Here is a 22032-nt window from a genome sequence, read left to right as displayed (position 1 = left end):
ATGGCAAGGAGGGTCCTGTATAAGGCTGACCCACGGCAAACAGTGTGCTGTGCTGCTGAGACTGCCTCTGAGGGAGCGAGAGGAGCTTTGTGACAGCGTGTGAGGATGCAGTGCAGACGCGTTCACTGCTAGGAGGGACCTTCTTGTAGTGACCTTAGACCATCCCCTAAGGTTCAGTCAAGGTCTCTCCAACATTTATACACATACAGCAGAAGGATATCCTGATTTAAACTCTCTCTTTTGAGATTTAAAAATTATTTTAACAAGTGAGAGCATGTAAGTCCCATAGCAGCAGTTCCCACACGGCCCTTCGTATTTCCTTTCCTCCAAGCAGAAGTGCCTGCTGTACCTAACCAGCCCCGAGCCACCATGAGACCAGGCATTGCAGGCTCTGAGGGCTAACAAACACCCACTGGGATATTACAGTGTGGACACAGCCCTTTGGGATTGGAATGTCTTGCTCCTGTGCTGCTGCTGGTACTGTCATGGCGCTGGTTGAGCAGAGGCTCAAGCAGCCCTGCAGGCCGTGAGCTGCTGGGAGGTCAGGGCAGAGCTCGTTTGCCCGATTTGGGCTCGTGGTTGAAGACGGAAACAGAGAAGTGAAACTGTACACACTGTCTGATCTGAGCAGGTACATGGGAGGAGGGAGGGTTGAGCCATCCTCCCCCCAACAGCTGCCGAAGTGAAGGGGTTCAGGAGAGCAAGGACGCATCAACCTAATACCGAGCCCTTAAAGGACCCAGCTCCAAAGCCCAGCTCAGTCCATGCTATTTGTGATTTCATCAGGCTTTGGATCAAGGCAGTTGGAGAGTCTGAAGCAGTGACAGCGGCTGGTAATGAGGGCGGTGGATTCCTGTCCCCAGCCCATTGGTGTACAGTTGAGTAACATCTCCCCCCTCTGCCTGCAGCCAGCTTGTCAGGCCCATCCTCTCCTTCTGGTTGGAGGACTTTGCTTTGTTTCCTGTTTCATCTAAAATTTCTGAACTTCTCTCTTCTATAGTATGACAGTTTATCTTTTGCAGTTCTGTGTTTCACATCTTCCTGTATGCTCTTAGTCTTATTTCCTGCCTCTTCTCCTGTGTTTTCTGTTTCTCACATCAGCTCTCTAAACCCAGCTCCCCGAGCAAGTATTTCTACCTCACAAGCTGCTTACAGCAGCCAGAAGCCTTTCCTGAGACAAACCAATCCCAGACAAAACTGTCCCAGCCCTTGCGCTTACGCAGCTGCTAATTTGACCCTAATCCATTTTAAAAGGAGAGGGCTGGTGGGTGAGGATGGAGTCAGAGGAGGGAGGTTGTTGCTTACTGGTACGTCTGCAATGCTGACAGACCCTCGGTGTGATTTGCACGCTTTCCCATGGGAGAAGGAGTGTTTTAACTCTTCCCTGATCACTTCAAAACTTATTATTTCTGGTTTCTTGAGCTTTTATGATCATTTTATTAGGTAAGGAGGTGAGTTAATCTCTCTTTTAATCAATCCTTAATTTAGATAACTGCATTATGTAGCCGTCTTCTGCCTGAACTTCCTCATTTGTTCTCTTTTTGTTTTGCACACTTCCTGGCTGTGCTTCAGTGGCGGGTGACTGAATAGAGTCTTCTCTGCATCGTGGTGATAGTAGTAATGTGAAGTTTAATGAGCACCTGCAAAGTTGTGTAGCAGGTAAGTGCTTCGGGGGTCATTCTTCCTTCCAGATTTGATGTGATTTAAAAAAGCTTTTTGATCGGCTCTCACTGGGAGATCTTGAGCCTTGCGGCAGAAATGCTGGAAGGAAAGTGGTGTGGCTCATATTTTAGTAAATGTTCCCAGCAGCGAGAGCCAGACAGCAATTGCAAAGTAAAAGTAGCAATATTGTGAAGGTTAATTTGGAAAGGGCTTCAGTTTAGAAGATCAGTATTCAAAGCGTCTCTCTTTTGGCATTCAGTATAAAATTGCTTTTATCTAACTGCTTGGTACAGTTGGAGTCTAGTCACAGGGTGATGGCAGAAGGGAACCAAGAGGTCCAAGCTTTGCTGACAGCTGCTACTGCTTTTGCTGTTCAGCAGGAGAACGTGCCAGAGGTAGCTGACCCAGATTGAGAAAGCACTAGATCACCCTTCTTCCACATGGTAGAGGGAGAGCAAAGGCCTGGAAGTGCCTGGACAACCTCCTGATGATCAGGAGTGACAGCAGAATTGGCCAGATTGAAGGGAAACAGTGGCTTTTACAAGCCAGCAATGCGTAGAGTTTTCATGTTTGTACAAAACCCCCTTCAAAACTGCTAAAAGCAGAACTGCCGGGTGAAACCCAGACGTCTAGCAGTGCTGCTCTGCGAGCGTGTGACAGAAGGCTTTGTGGGTAGCAGTGGTGGGAAGGGAAGAACTGGAGCTGGTGGCAGAGGGAGCCACCAGAGCAGCAGTCCTGGCTGCCACAATGTCCTGATACAGCTCTGAGTACCTGTTACTTCATGTACCATATGTGATTTTTAAAAATTTTTCTTATTTATTCTTGATCTGCATCTGTGTTGGGTGGTGTCTGTCCCCTTCTTCCCATCCCAGTCAGTTCAAACGTCTGCTCTGCTCTGCTCTACCAAAGCTCAGCTCACAGCGTTCCCTGGCCTGGTCCTCCAGCCAGCCCCGATCAAAGCTGTGAGAGCTGGCCCATTGCCATCCTCCTGTGTGTAAGTGAAGCTCTTTCTCTTCTTCCTTTCCCTTCACAGTCTTTCATTATTATCCCTCTTTCAGAGGCAGGTTTTTCTGGCTGATCTAGCACATTATTTATATCATTGATATTTGCCTCGAGGCAGAGATGCTTTTTCAGCATTTATAGGGAAAACATCAGTGCACCACACTGCCATGCGTGTGGCTTGGAAAAACCAAGCATGGTATTGGCAAGGATGAGGACCATTGAGGCCAATTGTTGCAGAATTTAAGCCCTGTTAGGCACAGTCTCTGATTCATACAGTTATTTCAGTTGCCTGGCAAAGGAAAAAGTACTGTTCCTTTGCTTTTGAAACCAGGAGGAAGAGCACGTAGAGAAGGTTCTTGTGCCTGAACAGAAAAGTGCCATTAGCTATAAGGTGTCAGCTGAGCCACCTATGTAACCAACTACATCTTTCTCTGGGTTGCCTCAAGGGATGGTGGGTGCTATCAGGTGAAAAGATAGAGTTTGTGGCCAAACCCAAATGAAAACAATGAAAATCAGCTTCAGAGCGTCTTGCTTTCGGTTCTTCCAAATTGCAGAGGATTTAGTGATGCTCAGGGAGCACCTGATGAGGAGTGAGAGCAAATGGTTCCCATGCTGCCTGTAATGAGGAAACCAGCTCCTTAAGACAAGATACTGCCTACATGTGCCAGAATCCCAGCAGGGCTTACAGCTTGTTTTGGAGAAAGCACATGCAGTGATAAAGAGACTTTCCTACAGGTAGAGGTAGTTAAGCAGTAGACTGCCTTGGGAGGCAGAGATGGAGATTTGCTGGAAGCTTTTCAGAACAAAGTAGACGAAGACTTGCCAGAAACCATCTAGGCACAGTGTAGGCAGAGGGGGGAGACTATTGCTTTTTCAGACCTCTCTTTTTCCCTACTTTTTGTTAATACATACCAGAGATGGAGCTAAGGGGACATTCTCAAGCTTCAACTGTGACATTTGATGTTCACAGTATAGTGTTTCCCCAAGGAGCTTGTGCTTGTATGTATGTCTGCCCCTAAAATGCTTAAATACTAAGGTATTTCCTCCTGAACCTTCTGGTACCTGACTGTCACTGGCTTCAGATGAGGGTTTGATTTCTAAAGGCCTCTGGAGATTTAGCAACCAAATACCTTGAGACTGTTGAAAATGTAAGAGAAAACACTTGGATTTTCTGCAGCATAGCCACTTCTGTACTGCAGATTGCAACCCATTCATGATAACTGAAGAAGACACTTATCTTTTTCTCCCAGGCTAGTAGGGCAAGGATGTGATGGCTGTCTGTATTTTGGGTAGCTGGAATCCATCAGCTGACCCTCCCCTACTGTGACACACTGACAAATTATCTGGCACGCTAGGTGACTTAAGGACATAGAGCTTTACTGCAGTTCTACCTAGCAAGCCGCCTATGCTTAGTCTATCATGGCCACACTCTTCTGCAACCAAAGTCGAAAGACAGTCTGAAAGTGCTTGACTGATGTCCATCCCACCTCCCTGTTGAGCCATAGCTTCTTCATGCTCCTGGAACAAGCGCAGGGTTATGATCTCAAGCTCTGAAGGAGTTACAGGAAGAAATGCCACTGGAAAGGGACGTGTTTGCATCATAAGTCATCCACAACACGTGCTCTCAGCTCAGCCTTGTATTCGCTGCTAGTGCTGGACACTTCCAGTCTCCCATGTGGAGCTGGAAGCTGTCTTTGCTAAGCTAAGCTCCTTGCCTGCTGCAGCAGAGGGGATTTTTGTGTCTGTGAGCAGGGGCCCCACAGCTATGACTCACAGTTCCCATGACGTGGTAACTTAGCCTTTAAGTGTGCGGAGAGGCTGTCCCTTGGCTTTCAAACAAAGCCTTCCTTTGTTGTGCTTATGTTATAAAGGAAGCAAGCATATGCGTTCACCCTACACATCCCAAATGAAAACCACGTGGCTTCAGAGCCTTTATGTGTGTGTTTGGTACTTTCGCTACAGCAGTCCATGTTACATCGCTCTTATCCCATTGAGTCTTTTCAGAGCTTTTCTTCCCGGCATTCGGTTTACAAACTCTTCAGGGAAAGAAAGAACTTAAAATGTTTTCTTTTGTGGATAAGCAGAGAAGGCTGACCAAAGAGCACATGAAAATTATTAAATATGGGTGCGTGTGGCAATAGACTGGTCTCTGAGTCATTCCCTTGGGTGAAAATGGCTCCGAGTTGGTGGCCACGGGTGCTGAAAGGATGAGCTTCATGGAAATACTGTGCAGAAGTGGGGCAGTTTGTTTTCTTGTATGGCTTTACTTTTTTCTTCAGATTTTTATTTATTCAAATTCATTTTGAAAAGCAGGGTTAGCCAGCAGTAGTCTGCAGCCAACATATTTGTGTGCATGCGTGTCTCTTGGCAGTTTTTAGGTTTATGACTAGTGAGCCAAAACTGGGCTTACTGCTTCCCAACATTTCTCTTGTTTCTCCTGTTATTTCTAGAGCCGCTAGGTAGTGAAGTAAGAGGGCCTGATTCTTCCTGCAGACGCTGGCGTGCAATGCGGAGTGCCTCAGCTTAGATCAGGGAGTCATCCTGGTGAGAGCCAAGGAAACCAGACATTGCAGTAAAAGTGCTCTTCCTTGCTCTCTCCTCCTTTCCACACCCTCTACCTATCCCTGCAGGGGCTTTCACAGTCTGGTTTAGTTTTGGGGTTTTTTTACTTTATTTAAGGCACTACATTGTCTTTCATAAAAATCTGGTATTCCAGGCAATGGAATAAAGCATTGCTTTTCATTGCTGTGGTGACATTTTGGCTACAATAGCCAGCTTTTAAATACTGTTTCTCCCCAACTGTTTGGATACAAACAGCTGTAACTAGTTAGTAAAACAATAGTCCAATATCACACAAACCTCCAATCCTATCCAGTGTTTCTGAGTCCTGTTTAAGCAGATACAGGGCCTGCAGGTCTCTTGACGTAGGAGTGTGACTTTGTCACTGAGTCAAGACTGTGATGGAATAGAAGATCTCAGATCAACTGCATTCCCAGCCTGCAATTTCTTTTTGTTGTGTTTTTGTTCAGCATCTCAGTGTGGAAGTGTCTGGCAACTACTGTGCTTTCTGCTGTCTGTAATATATAAGTGCTCGTTGTTACATGACTGAAATGGAACTTCATAGTTTCACATGTAAAACATAACCATTCTGTGAGTCATATCTGAGCTGTGCCAAAATCCACATGTGCTCTTCTTAGATCTACTGGAGTGGTGTATCGCTGCTGGGAAATCACTTTCTAATAATATTTCCATCAGCCCTTTTAATATCAAAGCATTTGTTTCAGTGGATATACAACATACAGTTAAGCTGGACGTGTAGTGATGGAGGGCATGTGCCTACCTTAGGATGAGGAGTCAGAGTAACCGCTGCTTGATTTAACAATACTAGTGTGATTTTCTCCACCTTTTTGAGAATTAAGTGGGGAAAAGGAGGGCAGATTTAAACAAGCATATTGGCAATTTAACCCTTTTTAGATTCTCACCACCTTTTCCTGAGGTGGCTGCCGGATCAGATCAATGAGCCATGGCTGCCTGCATGGGCAAGGGGAGGTCGTGCGGCTGAAGGGGTGACAGCCAGAGTGGGTCCCAGTGTGAGCACTGGGTGGAGGCCAGAGAGCGTCTGTGCGGTGACATTGCTCCATACGTTGTGGTTGACACTATCAGGCTTTCGGTAAAGCAGCAGGGGCTTTGTGTCCATCTGAGCTGATGAAAGATTGTGCAAGGGAACAACCAGCTATTGCCAGGGCTCCCATCATGTTGGGTTTGAGCGGAGGGAATTGGTCAGCCTTTTTTTATTTTTTCTTTTTTTTTTTTTCCCTTGATGTGTGTCTTTTCTCCTCCTAAAAAAAGAAAAAAAAAACACAAAGGTTCAGTCTACTCCAATTATTTTCCTCACAATTAACAGACAAAATTTATTTGGCTTAAAAAGCCAAGCTGTTCCTGGCCAGGATCCTACCAACACAGCTCAGGACGTGGGTGGGAGCCACATGCACACTTCCTACCTTTCCCCTCCTGCCTCCCTCACAGCCAGCACTATGTTCCAGTTTGTACAACCCCCTCCTTGGCTGTAGCAGGGGGAACCTGAGGCACTGCACAGACTGCCCACGTGCTGCTTACTGACGAGAGCTGAGCTGGCTTGCACAGTCAAAAGGGAGAAAAAACACATTCAGGCAACAGGCAGGATGCTGAGTAACACACTCCTCATGCTGTTAGTTTTGTCTCCTGGTCTCCATGGGCATCCCCTCTTGGGTCCAGCCTTACAGTGAGTGCTTTGGGAGCATGACGTGGTTCTGCCTTTATTTAGCAGTTATTACAGCTGTCCTTGGTGGTGGCTGCCAGCTTCTGGGGCAGAAAGAGGGGATCAGAATCGTGTTCTTGTTAATGGCATGACAATATGCACTGAGAAATAGTGACTTGGAAATATCCAGATAAATCCCACACTTGCTGATGAAACTGAAAATCTAACAGGTGCCATAGCTCTTTGGGTTTTGGAAAAGAGCCCTAGAAGGCAAGTAACTCCTGAGCCAGAAAGAAAATTTTGTACTGTCTAGGCTTTGGGGGAAGGAGGGGCCATGGGATTTTGTGGCATTTTTGTTTTGTTTACAAATGCATTTGTGTCCCTGAAGAGAAGGCTGAGGCAGGAGGGGAGGATCTCCGAACATCTTGAGTGCTACTGCAAGAAGAAAAGAAACAATCTATCTGTCCTACTTTTCCTCACAGTGGTCACTGGGAAGTTAGGGGTTCAAACTGCAGCCAGGCAGTTAACGAGGCATGAGAAAAACCTTCCTGATGGCAAAGGTAGTGAATGACTGGAAGACATGAGAGACGCTTGACTTCCCAGGGCAAGTCAAGCACTCCTCTGCTGGGAGAGAGCATGGCAAAATCACTCCTCACTTGGACCTGAGGCTGCATGGTAGTGTCTGCCTACAGAGCAATGTCAGTGCCGCTCACATGCTTATTCACCCCAAATCCTCCTGTCCGTGGGAAGGGAGGGCTACTTAGTCCTGTACACAGGATGAGCATCAGCATTTCCTTGGAAATACCTGATCTGGTGACCCTCGGAGGAAAATATTGCTTCCGCAAGTCCACAGCAGACCTGTTGGGCAGGATGTCCGACTCGGGCTGCACGACTGACCCTATTGGCACTGCAGCAGGCCTGGGACAGGATGTCCACAGATGTTATGAAAGATGTGTTCTCAATCAAACAGCAAAACAATAGTTACCAGGCAAGTGGCCTTGTCCAACTGCTGTCCTGTGGCCAAGCAGCTGATCTGGGGTGGGGCTTCCAGGCATGTTTTGGAAGGCACTTACTGTGCCATACCTGGCTTTTGCAGTCTTGAACAGGCCAGCTGGCTTGTTCTGGTTTGAAATATGGTTGTGGTACCAGTCTCAACATCCAGGCCTCTGCACCTCATGCATTGGTGCATTTGGTGCTTTCCACTGGTGGCTTTGGTAGAGAGCCGAAGACAGAGCCTGATCCCACCAGTCTGTGCTGAAACAACTGAAGCAACTGTGCTGGCAACTGGAATTTAGTACTTTGTCAGTAGCACTAATTCAACGCTCAAAAAGACAAGTCAGAGCATGAGTTTAAGTTGCTGTGGCTGGCAGTGTTCTGTCCCAGTCTGTAGCTCACCAACGTCCTGCACGCAGGCTTAATTCATAGGGGGTGAAAGAACAGCACAAGCTGGTGCTGCTCAGACTCTGTATTGCGTCTTTGTGGCTCCTGACATTCCTGGCTGGGCTGTGTGTGCTGCAGCTGACTGTGTGCTCAAGAGATGGGAGAGCAGCAGCCTCTCCTGTGCTGCGTGATCTCTGGGTGGGCTTCTCTGAGTGCTGCCAAAGCTGATGGTGGAGTGGGAAGTGGGAGGTCTTTGTGGCTCTGTATGGGTCTGGGGACTTGTTCTCACTGCAGCAGTGGGGTCTTCGTCCTAGAGGGCAGAAACTAGCTGAGGGTCCTCATCTGAGTGTCTGGGCTCTTGTTGTCTGTGCCATGTGAAAGCCAAGCAAGGTCACATGTGCTAATGCACACACAATGGGTTGGGAAGAGTGCAATAAACCCTTAGTCACCCTGGGGTGTGTTTCAGTACATAGGCTCAGAGCATTTGCCTCGGGTATGAGGGCCCTCCAGCCACCCTGAGGGTCCAGCGCCTCGCCAGCCCCACCTAATGCCACAGCCCCACCTTGCTGACTCAAGTGAACATGGAAACTCTTGTTTTGAGATGCAGTGACATGATGTCTCCTAGGAGCTGTCTTAGCTGGCAGTGTCCATCACACTGGGGTGCTGGCTAACCCGCAGGCCCCAAGAAACGTGGAGCTGACCTGGGGAGGAAACCTCACTCACTTCCGGTCTGAAATTCTTCAACAAAACAGGACTCCTCCCCTGCCCACTCCAGAACATGCTTCTTCAGTAAAAATGGTCTCAAGAATAAGGCAGATTTGACACGAAGTCCTGCCAAAGTCAATTCCTCAAGTCCTATGAAAGCCCAGGTCAAACCTGGTGAGCAGAGCATTGACCTGAAAGCAGCCAAGTGATGAGGGCAGCGACCTCAGGGGCTGGGAAGGAGACCAAACCTTTGATTACTGTTACTCCCTCCTGAATTTGGAGGAGAGGCTTCAACAGAAGTTTTTGTCATCCCAAGTAAGTGATCAGATTATAAGGGCATAGACCTGTGCTCTGTTTTTTAAATATGTGCATATAAAATTAAAACTTGAACATTTTCTCATTCTTCTCAGTGCAAAGAGGCAAAACTTAAACAACAGATTTCCAGCAACTAATGACAGAGACCAGTCTTTCTGGGAAGGTCCTTGAGGTCTGGTCTTCACCAGAGTATTGCTCTCTCTAGTGGTATCTTTGTCTCCTTCCATGAACATCCATCCAACATGTGTCTATTCCTGAGGCTTTATGTGTAGCAGCTCAAAGGAAAACTGCTCTCACCATCTGTCCTGAGCCAGCGAAGGCATTTCTACTGCTCTGTAAACATAGATGGGGAGATGGTGGAAAAACAGCAGTGTAGTATGGGGTTGACTAAATAAAGTGCATCTTTCCAAGTTTTTGGCAGGAACAGTAATGCTGACATGTATCTCTGCAACTCCTGTTTCTCTTTCGTGGTACGTGTTTTTTAGAATTCAGAGCTTGTAGTCCCCGGTAAGTAATTTCTTTCTGCTGCAGCCGGGCGTACCTCGGAATACCTGCAGAGGTGGCAATGGTATTTGCAAATTGGAGAAGGCTATAAGAACGGGCTTTCAGCAAACTTTCTGTCTTGACTAGGTCTTCATAAATGCAGCAAAAGCATTTTCAGACTATACACTCAAAGGCCAAAAAGCAATTTCTTTTCTGTTACAGCAAGGGAAGGATTCAGGGAGCTCTCAGAAGCTCAGCCATGAAGGAGTACAGCTGGGCTGGGCCTGAAACCCCTGGGCTTGGGATTTTCTCACTGGGAAGATGTGAATCTCAAGAGCAGGTTACTGTTTTGGACTATTAATGTCTCCAGTCAAAACAAGCAGAGGAATCCTTTCTAGACCTCAAGGACCTTCCCAGAAAGAGTCTCAGAAATGGTATTTGTTCCCATGGAAGTTCTGGTTTCAAAAACTTGGCAGTTTTCAATGAAAAAAGCTCCCAACTAGCTGTAGTTTCTATCATCTCTGCGAATCGCCTCTTTTCTTGCAGCCTACTAAAGCAAAATTCAAAGTAGCAGCCACCTATTCACTGCCTTTTGTGTCAGCCAAATTGCAGGAAGCAATCGAGTGTGTTGTAAATAATGTCTTGGCGTATTCCAGTGCACTACTGAACTGCATTTGATAGCTTGACTTGGGTTTTTCTAATTTAAGATTCGAAGTTTCAACTTGCCCCTATCTGGTTTATTGCTGAGCAACGGCCAGAGTGTGTTTTGCTTCCCATGATTCTAAATTTAAGGGAAAAAATATAGCTGTATGAGGAACTCTTGAGGAGAGAAAGGGACCCTTAATAAAAGGGAAATGTCCTGCCGTGTCTTCAGAGAAGATGGAGAGTTATCTGAGCTCTGAGCACATGAACAGCCTACAGAGGCAAGTTGCAAGCTGCAGTTTAAATCTCTTTCTTATCTTTTGATAGACTGAACAGGACGCAAAAGGGTCTGAAGCTGCTGTGGAAAAGGGTGTGAGGAAGGCTCAGGGACATCAGAAGTTGAGCACATTTTAGCTGTAAGGGATATTGTTATGGCTTTGAGCAGCAGCATCTCTGTGAAGGACTTTGCTGCTTATGCAGGGAAATAGCCTATGGCAGCATGGCTGGTGGGAAGTGGGAGAGCACACACTGCCAGAGGGCAGTGGCCATCCCAAGTCAGCCCACACAAACACCAGAGGAGCTCTATGATGCTCCCAGGTGAGGAAGAGATGTTCAAGGCAGAAGCTGAAGTAGAGCTGAGCTCTGCCCCCATGCCACATAAAACACCTCTAAGCAAATCTGCTTGTGCTAGTGTGCACTGCAGGCAGTTGTCATCTTCAGGGCTGACTACTGTCAGGAAATAGTGCGATGTCTATTTTTATATTGTCTTGCAATACTCTTTGCAGGTGATTTTCCTTCAAGGCCACTTGTGCAGGGACCTGGGTGGCACAGGTGATGCAGTTATTGCAGAGGTGTAGGCACAGCAAGTGCTGATTTGCTGAGCTCAGCACCAGATTTTTGTCACAGGGGCCTGCACTTGCTCCAGTGCCAAGGGGCTGAACATGGCTGGCAGGTCAGGTCTTGCCTAAGGGACCATTTTTGGAGCTCCAACCCATTTCCTCTCCAGGCTTTGGTGTTGCTGGTGGTGCCCACATATAACAAAGAGTATTTTCCAGCAGCAGTTTTGGGGCAAGCCTCTCTGGGTGTGCTCACCCCAAGTTTTAATTACATAAATGCAAAAGGATTTTGGCCAGCTCTCAAAGGCCTCCTGGCCTCGTGCAGAGGGTCCTTTCCACCCATCGCTTGACCTTAGGCAAATGGCTGCCTGGCTCTGTGAAGGCTTTGTGCTCCTGTGAGCTTCATGCACTGCTTCCTTTTCCTTGCAACACCCTACCTGTAGCCGTGCTCCAGGCGAGCGGATGAACCAAACGTCACTGAATTGTGCAGTGAAGGGCTTTCGGATCAGTTAGTGTGAGAGCTGGTCTCCTTTTCCATGTGGCTTCACGGCACCAACCTGAACTACATGACAACAGTGTTATCTTTCCCCTTCCCCTCTTGGGGCTCCCTGCATCATCCAGGGCCTGCTGTGAGGCTGAGCGGGATCCTCTAGCCAGGAAGGCTGCTTTAGGCTTGAAAGGATGAGGCATAACTTGTCTGGGACCTGAAGGTGGAGGGCTGCAGGTGCTCTTAGTGAAGCCTTTGAACATACTGAGTGCTGCAGGATGCAGCTGATTGTTCTTTCTAATTGGGCAGCAGAGCGATCAGCTGCTTTTATCTCTCTGAGCCCTCGCTCCCCAGCTGGTGAGCAGAATGGTGCCTGCCCCCTCACTTCCCAGGGTTGTTCAGAGTGGTCATTAGCCTTAAAATTGATGAAGCACACAGCCCCTGAAGCAGTGAGTGCCAGAGAAAAGCCCAGAAAGAAGCTAATCCTGGTGCCAGAGGCAGGTTCAAACAAGCAGCATCACATGCTGGGCAGTGAGCAGAGATGGAGCTCTGCATGAAGATGGTGAGGCTCCACATACCTGCTTCCTCCCAGCCCTACTCCGTTCCCTGAGCGGCTTTCCTTGGCCTCGCTACTCCTTTCCCGGTTTTGTGCCCATGGGAGCACAAGAGATGAGGTCTCTGCTCTTGCTCAAGGAACATTCTGGCCCAGGGAGCAGGATAAGGGCAGGCTTGGCTGCTTGTGGAGGTGGCCTGACTGCGATGCGGTGAGGACTGCAGCACCCTCCCTCAGGGGAGTCTTTGGAGCCTTGGGACTGCCACAAGAGAGTTTGCAGAAGGTAGTTAGATGTAGGCTTGTTACCAAGCCTGGACACTGTATGTGTTTTGAATGGGAAAATCTGGCAGGCCAGAAATTTGGAAAAGGTTGAAGATGACTTTGGGAACTTGCTGTTTAATACGGTTTTTTTCCTCATGCTTGAAATGCTGCTAAATTGGATGCATAGATGAAACAATGATGTTTCTCTTTCTTAGTCTCCAGCTTGGAAACATTTGGACTCTCTCCCTCTTCCCCACACAAAAGCTGTCTCAGCCAGAGTAGGCATAAATATTTTTATCAGATTTAAAATGCTTTGAGCTGAAGTTAAAAGCAAGGGAAAAGAGTGGCTTTTGTTATGGGGAAGGCTAGACCGCCCTAGCAGGCAGTGCTACTGGTTTCACCTGTGTTATTTAGTATTTCCAGATTAGCCAGGAAACCTGTGTCTGATGAGATGTGGGAATGCTCTGCTCGTACCACCCTTGCTGCTGTCAAGGCCAGGCTCCACTGACCTTGGTCACTGAGCATCATTAACCTTAAGCCTTAACTGAGGTTAATGTTTGACCTGATTTCCTGGTGTGACTAGCTACAGTAGCAAAAGGGCAGTTTTGACCAGAAATTCCTCCGGTCAGGCTGAAAGCAGACATACCTCTTGCAAATGCATGCAACCTAGAGATGTCACTTCCAGTTTTCATCCTGACTCTCTTCCAGAGGTTGAAGCTTGTAGAGTTTGCTGGGGGAAAAGGTTTCATGCGTGCTTCCTAACCTGCTCCTGCAAAATCAGCTGGGGTAGCCTAGGCTGTCAGTGTGACTCGGAATTAATTCAGCTGAGCTGGCCAGTGATGGACTTAGGGATGTCTGGCCTAACGTCTTCTGCTAGCAGAGCTTTGGGGCAGGTAACCTGTCGAGGCGTTGTGCCCTTGGCCAGCTGGGCATGGGAAAGTCTTGAAGGGAACAAGATCCTAAGGAAGCTGACTTCTTTCAGCCTTATGCATCTAAGAAGTAATCCAGTAACAGTAAAACATCTCATCCGCAGGGACAGAGGTCTAGCAGGGCACAGGAGCAAAGTCGTCCTGGTCAAGACTGCAAGAGGAGGCACCTGGCCCTTGGCCATGTTATTTTTAAGCTTGGAAAGCACACGTGGTCTGCAAGAGCACAGAATTAAGGAAAGGAACTTGCCAGCGCTTCCTGCCCTGCCCCGGCAAACTGATAAAGCCCTTTGCAATGCAGGGCAACAGGAGTTTATTTTTAAAATGTGGCCAGGCATGGAGCTCACAGAATAAGTGGAACACCGAGCTTTGGGCACTAATTCAGCTTTAATTCATTGCCTGATGAATTAAAAGAGTTCATGTAAATGTAAAAAGGACAAGAAAGGCCTGCAAACCATCTTCAGAGCAATGTCTGTGTAAGGGCATTCATCTATGCACGTACATGGGATCTAAAAAAAGGGTAGTTAGTAATGTTGCACAGGGAGGGGCACTTCACGTTATCCTGAGCACCGTGTGAATTTTCTTGCTGCTTGCATCTCAATCCTGTTCCCTTGTTATTCCAGTCCCAGCCCTCTTGTAAGCAAAGATAATTGCATGCCAAAGGATACGGTTCCCATGTGCAGTAAGTGCTCACATCGAAGAAATCTAGGTTCCTGCAATCGAAAGCCAGCAGCTTGTTGTACAGTAATGATAACAAGCACCACTGGGATGGGTCTATCTTTGTTGTATGCCCTGTGGAGGCATAAATGAGATTCCCAGAGATGCTCTCCTTGCCCAGAGGCTGGGACAGCAGGATTTCTGTGGTACCAAAACGTGCTGGGTTCAGGCCAGGAAGGAGCTATTGCAGGGGGAGAAAATTACAGCCCTCAGCTCCCGTTGCACACATGGTGCCTCACCATCTCTTGGCTCTCTGAAACAGCCTCATTCCCACAGCAGGATAAATTGGTTTGTTAGGAATGAGATTACTGTTTCTGGTCTGACCGATTAGATATTTTATTGATAGGCTTTATGTCTGTAACAGAAACCCTTCTCTCTCAAACACACTATTGAGGCATTAAAGCAGCTGCATTAAGATGTCACAGCTGGAAGAAGAAATACCCCTGCTTGTCTATCTTGTCCTGGTCTCCCTGTGCTAGGACCTGAGGGTAATGTTGCTAGAACGAGGGACTGATGAGCTTGCCACATCTCAGCAGTCAGTGACAACCTCAGATTGTCCTGCCCTCAGCAGTCACTTGGGATCTTGATAGCGATGCCAGCCCTCTAGAAACAGAAATGCCACTTGGGAGGAAACGTCCCAGGCTTTAGCCTGAGCACCCTCTGGCCCAAACCTCTGGGAGGCCTCATCAGGGCTGGGCGTATGCTCCGGCAGTGGGACTGTGTCCCGGAAAGCTGGGAATTAAATTCTTTCATCATAAGCCCCATGGCATGGAAAGCTTTATTAAGTGTGAGGTCCTAGCAGCAGAGCCAGTAACCACACCAAGCAGTGCCAAAACACCGTAGCAGTCTGTCACGCCATGGGCTTGTGCAAGCGGTGACACGTGGGACTGTTACTGGCACACAGCTGTCTGCAGCAAGCACCGTGACACTGAGACCTGGGGTGTGTCTCACAGCCACCTTGAGATCACTTCAAATAGCGGCAGAGCTGTTAAGGGTGTTTGGGGAAGATGGCTTAAATCAAAGCCATGGTGTTTACTAATGTCTTCCACAGATTAATAGTGAAGTAAGTACCAAAAATAAACAACCCACTGTTCTTAAAACCACCGTTGCCACATCTATAACATTAGCCTTATGTTGAAGGAAGGCAGTGCTTATCTCCAGTTCTGCTTTTTTATGCCTGGGGACGTCCTGCCTGCTTCTTTCCCTTTCTGTCCTGAGGGCTTTAAAGAAGGGAGGGAGGAAAGACATGCCCTCCCACATTGCCCCAACAGCATCACTGAGCTGACAGTAGCAAGTGCCTTCACAGTTCTGTTCTTCAAGTTAATTTAATAAGAGGACACTTTCATCCTCACTTCTCTTTGGGAAGCTTGGTTGATAACTTGCAGAAACAAGCATGCACTTAGGAGCTTCTAGACTCAAGCAGTTTTTTCAGGGCTAGAAAGGATGCTTTTATTCAAGTGGGAACGTTCTTTCAATTTTGTTCTTGGGGGAATATACTCTGAATTGTGGGTCATAGTGCCTTTCTTTCTCTTCTAGGGAAGGAACTGCCATGCCTGTGGGAATCTTCCGGGTGTGCCTAGTGGTGATTACAGCTATCATCAACCACCCACTCCTCTTTCCTAAAGAGAATGGCACTGTCCCTGAGAATGCAGAAGAAATCATCCAGAAGATGAAGGAGCGGGAGGAGAGCCTTCGGCTGGAGCAGTTGCGCTTGGAGCAAGAAATTGCAGACCAGGAAGCTGCACAGAAGGCTCTGGAGAAGGCTGCAGAAGTGGTGGAGGAAAGCAAAGAGGAAAAGGTCCGATGGGATATGTGGACTGCTCTTTCCATGGTGATCTTCCTGCTGATCGAGCTCTGGAGGCAGGATTTCCAGGAAGGGGTTTGGCAGGACACAGGAGGAGAAGAGGATGACATGGCTGTCCTAGGGAAAGCATTTAAAGGAGTGGCTTTCCCTGATAAGGCTGTCTTGGCCAGCTTCTATGAGAAGCGCATCCTGGGTACCACTGGAGATATGGCAAGGATGCGAGAGATGGTGGAAGGCTTTGCGGATGACCTGCTGGAGGCCTTGAGGAGTGTCTGTAACCGGGATGCTGACATGGAAGTGGAGGACTGCATGGGTGTGGGGAGCATGTATGAGAATTGGAGAGTGCGTAAACCTTTTGTCTGTGATCTGATAGTGCCTTTTGCCCCCCCAGAACCATACTGTTTTCGGTCCCAGACTTGGTGCTCTGGCAACTCTTCTCCCCCAAATGAACAAGGTTATGGCACTATCAAGGTGTGCAGGGCAGTTGAGGATGTGACAGGTTGCATCTGTGACAAGACTAAACTAGGGGAAGATATGCTGTGCCTTCTCCATAGCCCAGCCAATACTACCAGGCCCAACAGCGAAATGGAAGACCTCCTATGCTTCAAAAATACTCAATATCTGGATGCTAACCAAGTCATGAAGTGGTTCCAGATCGCAGTCACCAAGGCCTGGAACAGAATCTCCCACAAGTATGAATTCGACCTTTCCTTCAGCCTCCTGGACTCACCAGGAGCCCTGAAGATAAAATTTAGATCAGGGAAATCTGTTGCCTTCAACCTCACCCCTGTGGTGCAGTATGAGAACTCTGATGTTTACTTCATCTCTCATTTCCCTCGGAGCAGCCTGCCAGCAGACCTCCCATCCAGCACTCACTGGTTTCTCACCTTTGCAGTGTATGAGAGGAGGTTCATCCAGCTGGTCTCCAAGATGCTGCCTGCTAACGCCTGCCATGTCAGCTGCCTTCAGATCCTCTCCTTCCTCCATGGGAAGCAGTGCAGCCTCACAGGTTCAAGCGGGCTCACCAACTACCACCTCAAGACAGTGATGCTGCATCTCCTGCAGGCATGTCCCAGTCAGGACTGGGCCCCAGAGAAGTTGGAGGCCCGTCTACAGGACATGCTGAAATTCCTGGAGAAATGTTTGCATGAGAAGAAGCTCTACCACTTCTTCATCGGCAATGGGAAGGTACCAGCAGAGCTGGGCTTCCCCATCATATTCCAGAGGGCTGAGCCTCTCAACCTTTTCCGTCCCTTTGTGCTACGCAGGGACGTTTACAGGAAGACAGTGGACACATTCCATGAGATGCTCAGGAACATGTCTGCACTGATAAATGAGTACACAGTGCACATTCCCCTTGCACACACCAATGGGATCCATAAGGAATCCCTTTAACCAAAGCCAGCAGGAAAACACTTGTTCCTCTAAGCACAAGTCCAGAGGGCAGCTTTCTGAAGCCTCCTGGAGAAAACTGACTTTGCCAGTACAGCTTCTTGTCTGCAGCTGAACTGGTTCTGGGCCATGGTTTCTGAAGTAAGGGAGAGGGGATGGGGTAGGATAGGGAGAAACTGGAAGACGTGGTATAACAGTAAGTTTCTGCTCCACTGGTGTGCTGGCTGATTTTATGCAGCTAAGAATATATTTTTCTATTGTGCCTCAGTCACGCTACAGTGGTGGTGAGCAACAAATATGACTAATTTATTCAGATGCCTGCAATGCAAATGGTGGTGGTGGCCAAATACATCATTTCCTTTGGAAGAGGGAGATAAAAAAAGGGTGGAGGAATCAGAGGCAACATTTTGGAATTGCAGGAGCTTGCCTGCTTGCCGACAGCAGGAGCTCTGTGACCAGATGGGAAGCACAACATAAGACTCAGTGCTGATGTGGGGAGGAGAGTCATGCACAAGATCTGGACTGGTTTGAGATCCTTAAATCAGCCACAGCTCTTTAATCAAAAGGTAACTGTAGTTACCAAAAAAAAAAAAAGCCTTCTTGATAGGACATGCGGCAGTTTGAATGGCTTGTCCTGTGCTTCAAAAACACCCCTGCAGCCTGCACATTTCTTCTCCCAGCGGAGGATGTAGCAGAGCAGGCAGCAGGGTCTCGATCTTCAGACTATTTCATTTCAGTCTTCCGTTTTCTTCATGGTAACGTGGCTAGTGGGTTATATTCCTGGCCATTTTTTCATGGATAAAGGGACAGGAACCTTTTTTACCTTAGATGAAAGAGAGAAACACCATTATTGGGTTCTGGTGTTTCAGTTTGTTTGTTTGTTTTCCGTACCTTGGGGCAACAAGGCTGAGAACAGCCAAGAGAGAAAGGACTGCTACAGGTTTTGCTTTCATAAAAGCAGCAGTTCTCCGAAATTAGCCTGTAATGAAGCCAATCTCAGCAGTCTGGTAGCAGGAGGGAACAATCACCCTTCAAATGAGAGCGTGACTCTGCCAGCATGGCTTTAATGAGGCCAAGGCCAGCAGGATGGCTGAGTTAGGAGGAGGGGATGAAAGAGGTGCGCGTGCAGCAGAGCTTGGCAGCACTGTCTCTGCAGCTGCCTTGTGGTCCATGTCACATCCCTTCTGCTCCCAAATACCAGGCAAAAGCTACTGTTTGCTTCACACAGGGTCTCCTCAATCCTTTTAAAGACTGCTGCTCTGATGAGGCTCTGAGAAGCTGCTGTTAGCAGACTGGAATTTGCTGAGCTGGGAGTGTGATGGGGAAATGACAGCTTCTGCAGGCTTTCAGGCCAGGGGAGAATCTTGAGGAATGTGCTAAAAAACACAATGCAGAAATGGAGGTGCCTGAACTCCCTCTCCCTCAGGAAGCAGCATGTTAGCGCTGTGCCAGTGGGCTGCCCAGCCCCGCCGAGGTGGCTTTGCTGAAGGAGAGGTCTCAGTAGCTCCTCTCCCTCCTTTGTGTGCTTCGTGCAGGATCCAAGCCAGGGCCTCAGTGACAGATCTGCTTTGCGCTGGTCCCAGAGGCTTGGCCTCCAGTGCTAAGAGGCCTTTCCTACCATTTTCTTACACTAGGATTTCCTGCAATGTTTTACACTAGGACTTCTCTGAATCCTGTTTACAAGAGAGTAGTTGTTCTGGGAGGTGAGACCCATTAGGGATGATATTACTGTGACTCCACAGGTCCCTTTTTATCAATCCTCTCTATCACAGGCATCAGAGAGATTTAATCCTGTATTACTACTAAGAACAGCATAAAGCGCGAGGCTTATTATCCAGCCTGTTGATCCGCGAACTCTCCACAGACGTGTCCTGTCCTCCATTTTCCTGGTAAAAACCATTTCTTGATTTCTGCTTTTGTCTGTCTCACCACCAGTGAGGGACATTTCATGCACAAAGGCAGAGAAAACTGTAACTCCCATTTCCACACCTGGTTTATAAGAAAGCACAGGTGGTGACAGGGAACTCTTTGCTCAAATTGCTACTCCCCCTGGCTTTTATCATCACAGCTATAGGGTGGTTATGTGATATTTCTGAGCAGAAAGTAAGGATTAGGAAGTAAAATGGGAGAGAAGAGGCTGGTGGATAATGGCAGTAAGAAAGAGTCTTGGATCATCAGTGCTTGCTTCAGCACCCTTGGCGATGAGTGTGTGGGAGACTGCCAGGGCTAGCAGAGCAACAGTTGTGCAGGACTAATTGCTAACGCTAACGAGTGCTGTAAGCCCCTGGCTTTCATTACTACAACCAAGCAAGCCTTCCCCAGTAGGAAAGTGGGCAGGAGCAATCTCGGGGGACATGACAAGCAGGTAGTGACAAGCAGAGGTACAAGGAGAGTGGGTGAATAGTGGAGCCTGGAGGCTACATTGGAAGCTGTGTAAGTTGTTTGCAAACCCAAGCAATTTGCCATTTTTACCTGCCCAGGTTTACTGCACAGTGCCTGTAGCCGATCCAGCTTTGCATGAGCTGCTGGCAGGTAGGTCACGCTGAAGCAGTTGTGGTCAGAGTTGCTTCTGAATGTGTTCCCAGCCCAGCCCTAGAGAAATAAAAATTTCTCTGCTGTTTCCTGTCAGGAGTCTAAATTTAGCCTGTCCAAAGAACAGAAACAAATTTGTGACCCAGGTCTCTCAGGAAATGACATTCAGGGTTGAAAAATAACTTTCATATAAGATTGAGCAGGGGGAGGATATGAAGAAAAGGCTGTTGAACAGCATAAGGTAACTCCCTGCTAAAATGTCAGAACAAAGCTTTGTAACACCAGTCCTACGGGCTTGTAAGCATGCCTAAACTTGTCTTTACACCGCTAGAGTGCTGCTGCTCAGACTCAAAGGGAACCTAAACTGATAAGTGCATTGAATCTTTTGTTCTTCGTTTTCTGTATTTGTGTGCCTGTTCTCTCTTAAGCCCAAACTGACCTTGAAGTGTTCCCATGGGGTTTTGTTGAACCCAAGCTGGAGCTGAACCAAGGAATTTATGGGTTTGATTTTCCTGAAAGCAAATCACTTGGCTTAATTTTCCTATATGCAATATGCTCATTTTCCCTGAGCACCTTTTAAGAGTTTTGTTCTGTGCATTTAGGCTGTGAGGGAACCCACTCATACCTGTCCAGGGGGAGAAATGCTCTGTGATTATATGCTATGCCTCAGTAAGCCTCAGGGAGGAGATCTTCTTTGTAAGCCAGTATACCAGTATATACACCAGAGGTACAGTCGTGTCCCAGATGAGGAGATGTGGGTACACAGCGTTTCTCTGGATCAGACCTCTGCAGTGGTACAAGGAAGCCATGATGTGAAGCACATTGTTCCTTGGACTGTCCTGTATTAAATCTTTGCCCATCAAGTACTGGCCCTATCAGTAAAAAGCCACACTTGCATTTCATAAAAAAAAAGTTTATAAGACAGTTCAGTTCCACCAGCTGCCAGTAAAAATGTCTAAGACATTTTAGTGCCACCCGTGTTTAGTTCTGCCTTGACTGAAGTCTGGCTAGGCATTCAGAGGAAGCAGCTTTAAAGGGTGGAGGTGAAGATGAGGTTTTGTGGTTTAAAGTAACATACTTTTAAACCAAACAGTGCATGACACGTGAGTAACAAACACGCTTCTCTTTGGTAATACCCAGATCTCTGTGAGGGATCCTAAGGAAAGGTAAACTGCCTGTCCCAGACCTCTTTCTTGTGTCTTAGTGCTGTTCTTGCTATTTGCTAACCAGGAGAATTTAACAGATGAGCTCCTGTTGCCTTCTACTGGTTTCCAACTGCTCCCTCCACTCTCAACTTGTGGTTTTAATATTTTATTATAGGCTTTGTCAAAGCAATGCAATTACTGGTGGCTTGATAGCAGCCACTGATCCACAGCATAGCCTCAGGAGCCGTTTGCCTTCAGGAAACGTCTTAGACTAAGGTTGTTACTGCTGTTCAGGAGCTGAATGTCTTCTAAGGGGAGCTGTTGGGAGTTCACTCTTTAGTATGTGGCAGCCACAGAATACTGATTCTCTCCAAGTTGCTCTGTATACAGGTCTTATGGGGGTATCAAGATGTAGTTCAGCAAAGGGATCCTAAACTTTATCCAGTATTCAAGCAGCAGGATTTGGTGCCTGTTCACCCGACGTTTTTAATGAAAAGCCTTTGCAACATCTTCTCTGAAGTGAAGAAATGAGACTTTACCCAGCTTAACAGCTTAGCTGCTGGTTGTTGAGGGGCTAGTTCTTATAGGATCCTACATAGTAAATAGCTTTATTTATTACTTGTCTTTTTTTTTTAGGATTGGGGTGTGTGTGTTTACTATGTTAGCTCAGAAGCAAAACCGTAGTATGAAGATCAGTCTTGGCAATGCTGCTGAGATGGGCAATAACACCAAAACTCTCCAACCTAAGGTCTTCCTTGATTGACAATGCTGTATTCAAACCGCTGCTTTTATAGGAGGACACTGTTGAATTTGTATAGATCTTCTCATGCAGGTTTATTTATAATAAAGGAAGTCTTGTACAAAAATATAAAGAAGTGAGAAGTCTGTTTTGTTTCTAGTTCCCAAAAAAAAATGTTTCTGAGAGAGCAGCACAGTGAGCCCAATAGCAAGAT

At 47.4% G+C, this 22032-nt stretch overlaps 1 protein-coding gene across 1 annotated transcript; it reads left to right on the top strand.

Annotated features, from left to right (window-relative positions):
- The first annotated feature begins 1552 nt into the window (after positions 1–1552).
- ITPRIP (inositol 1,4,5-trisphosphate receptor interacting protein) lies at positions 1553–21954 on the top strand. Its single transcript, XM_010120254.2, has 2 exons — positions 1553–1659; positions 15743–21954. The coding sequence occupies exon 2, from the start codon at positions 15756–15758 to the stop codon at positions 17403–17405; it is 1650 nt and encodes a 549-aa protein (XP_010118556.1). The 5' UTR covers positions 1553–1659; positions 15743–15755; the 3' UTR covers positions 17406–21954.
- The last annotated feature ends 78 nt before the right edge of the window (positions 21955–22032 follow it).

Source organism: Chlamydotis macqueenii, chromosome 7 (assembly GCF_036417535.1).
Source record: "Chlamydotis macqueenii isolate bChlMac1 chromosome 7, bChlMac1.mat, whole genome shotgun sequence".
NCBI lineage: Eukaryota > Metazoa > Chordata > Aves > Otidiformes > Otididae > Chlamydotis > Chlamydotis macqueenii.
Note: the sequence above shows the minus strand (reverse complement) of the source record. Positions and strands in the feature narration are given on the sequence as shown.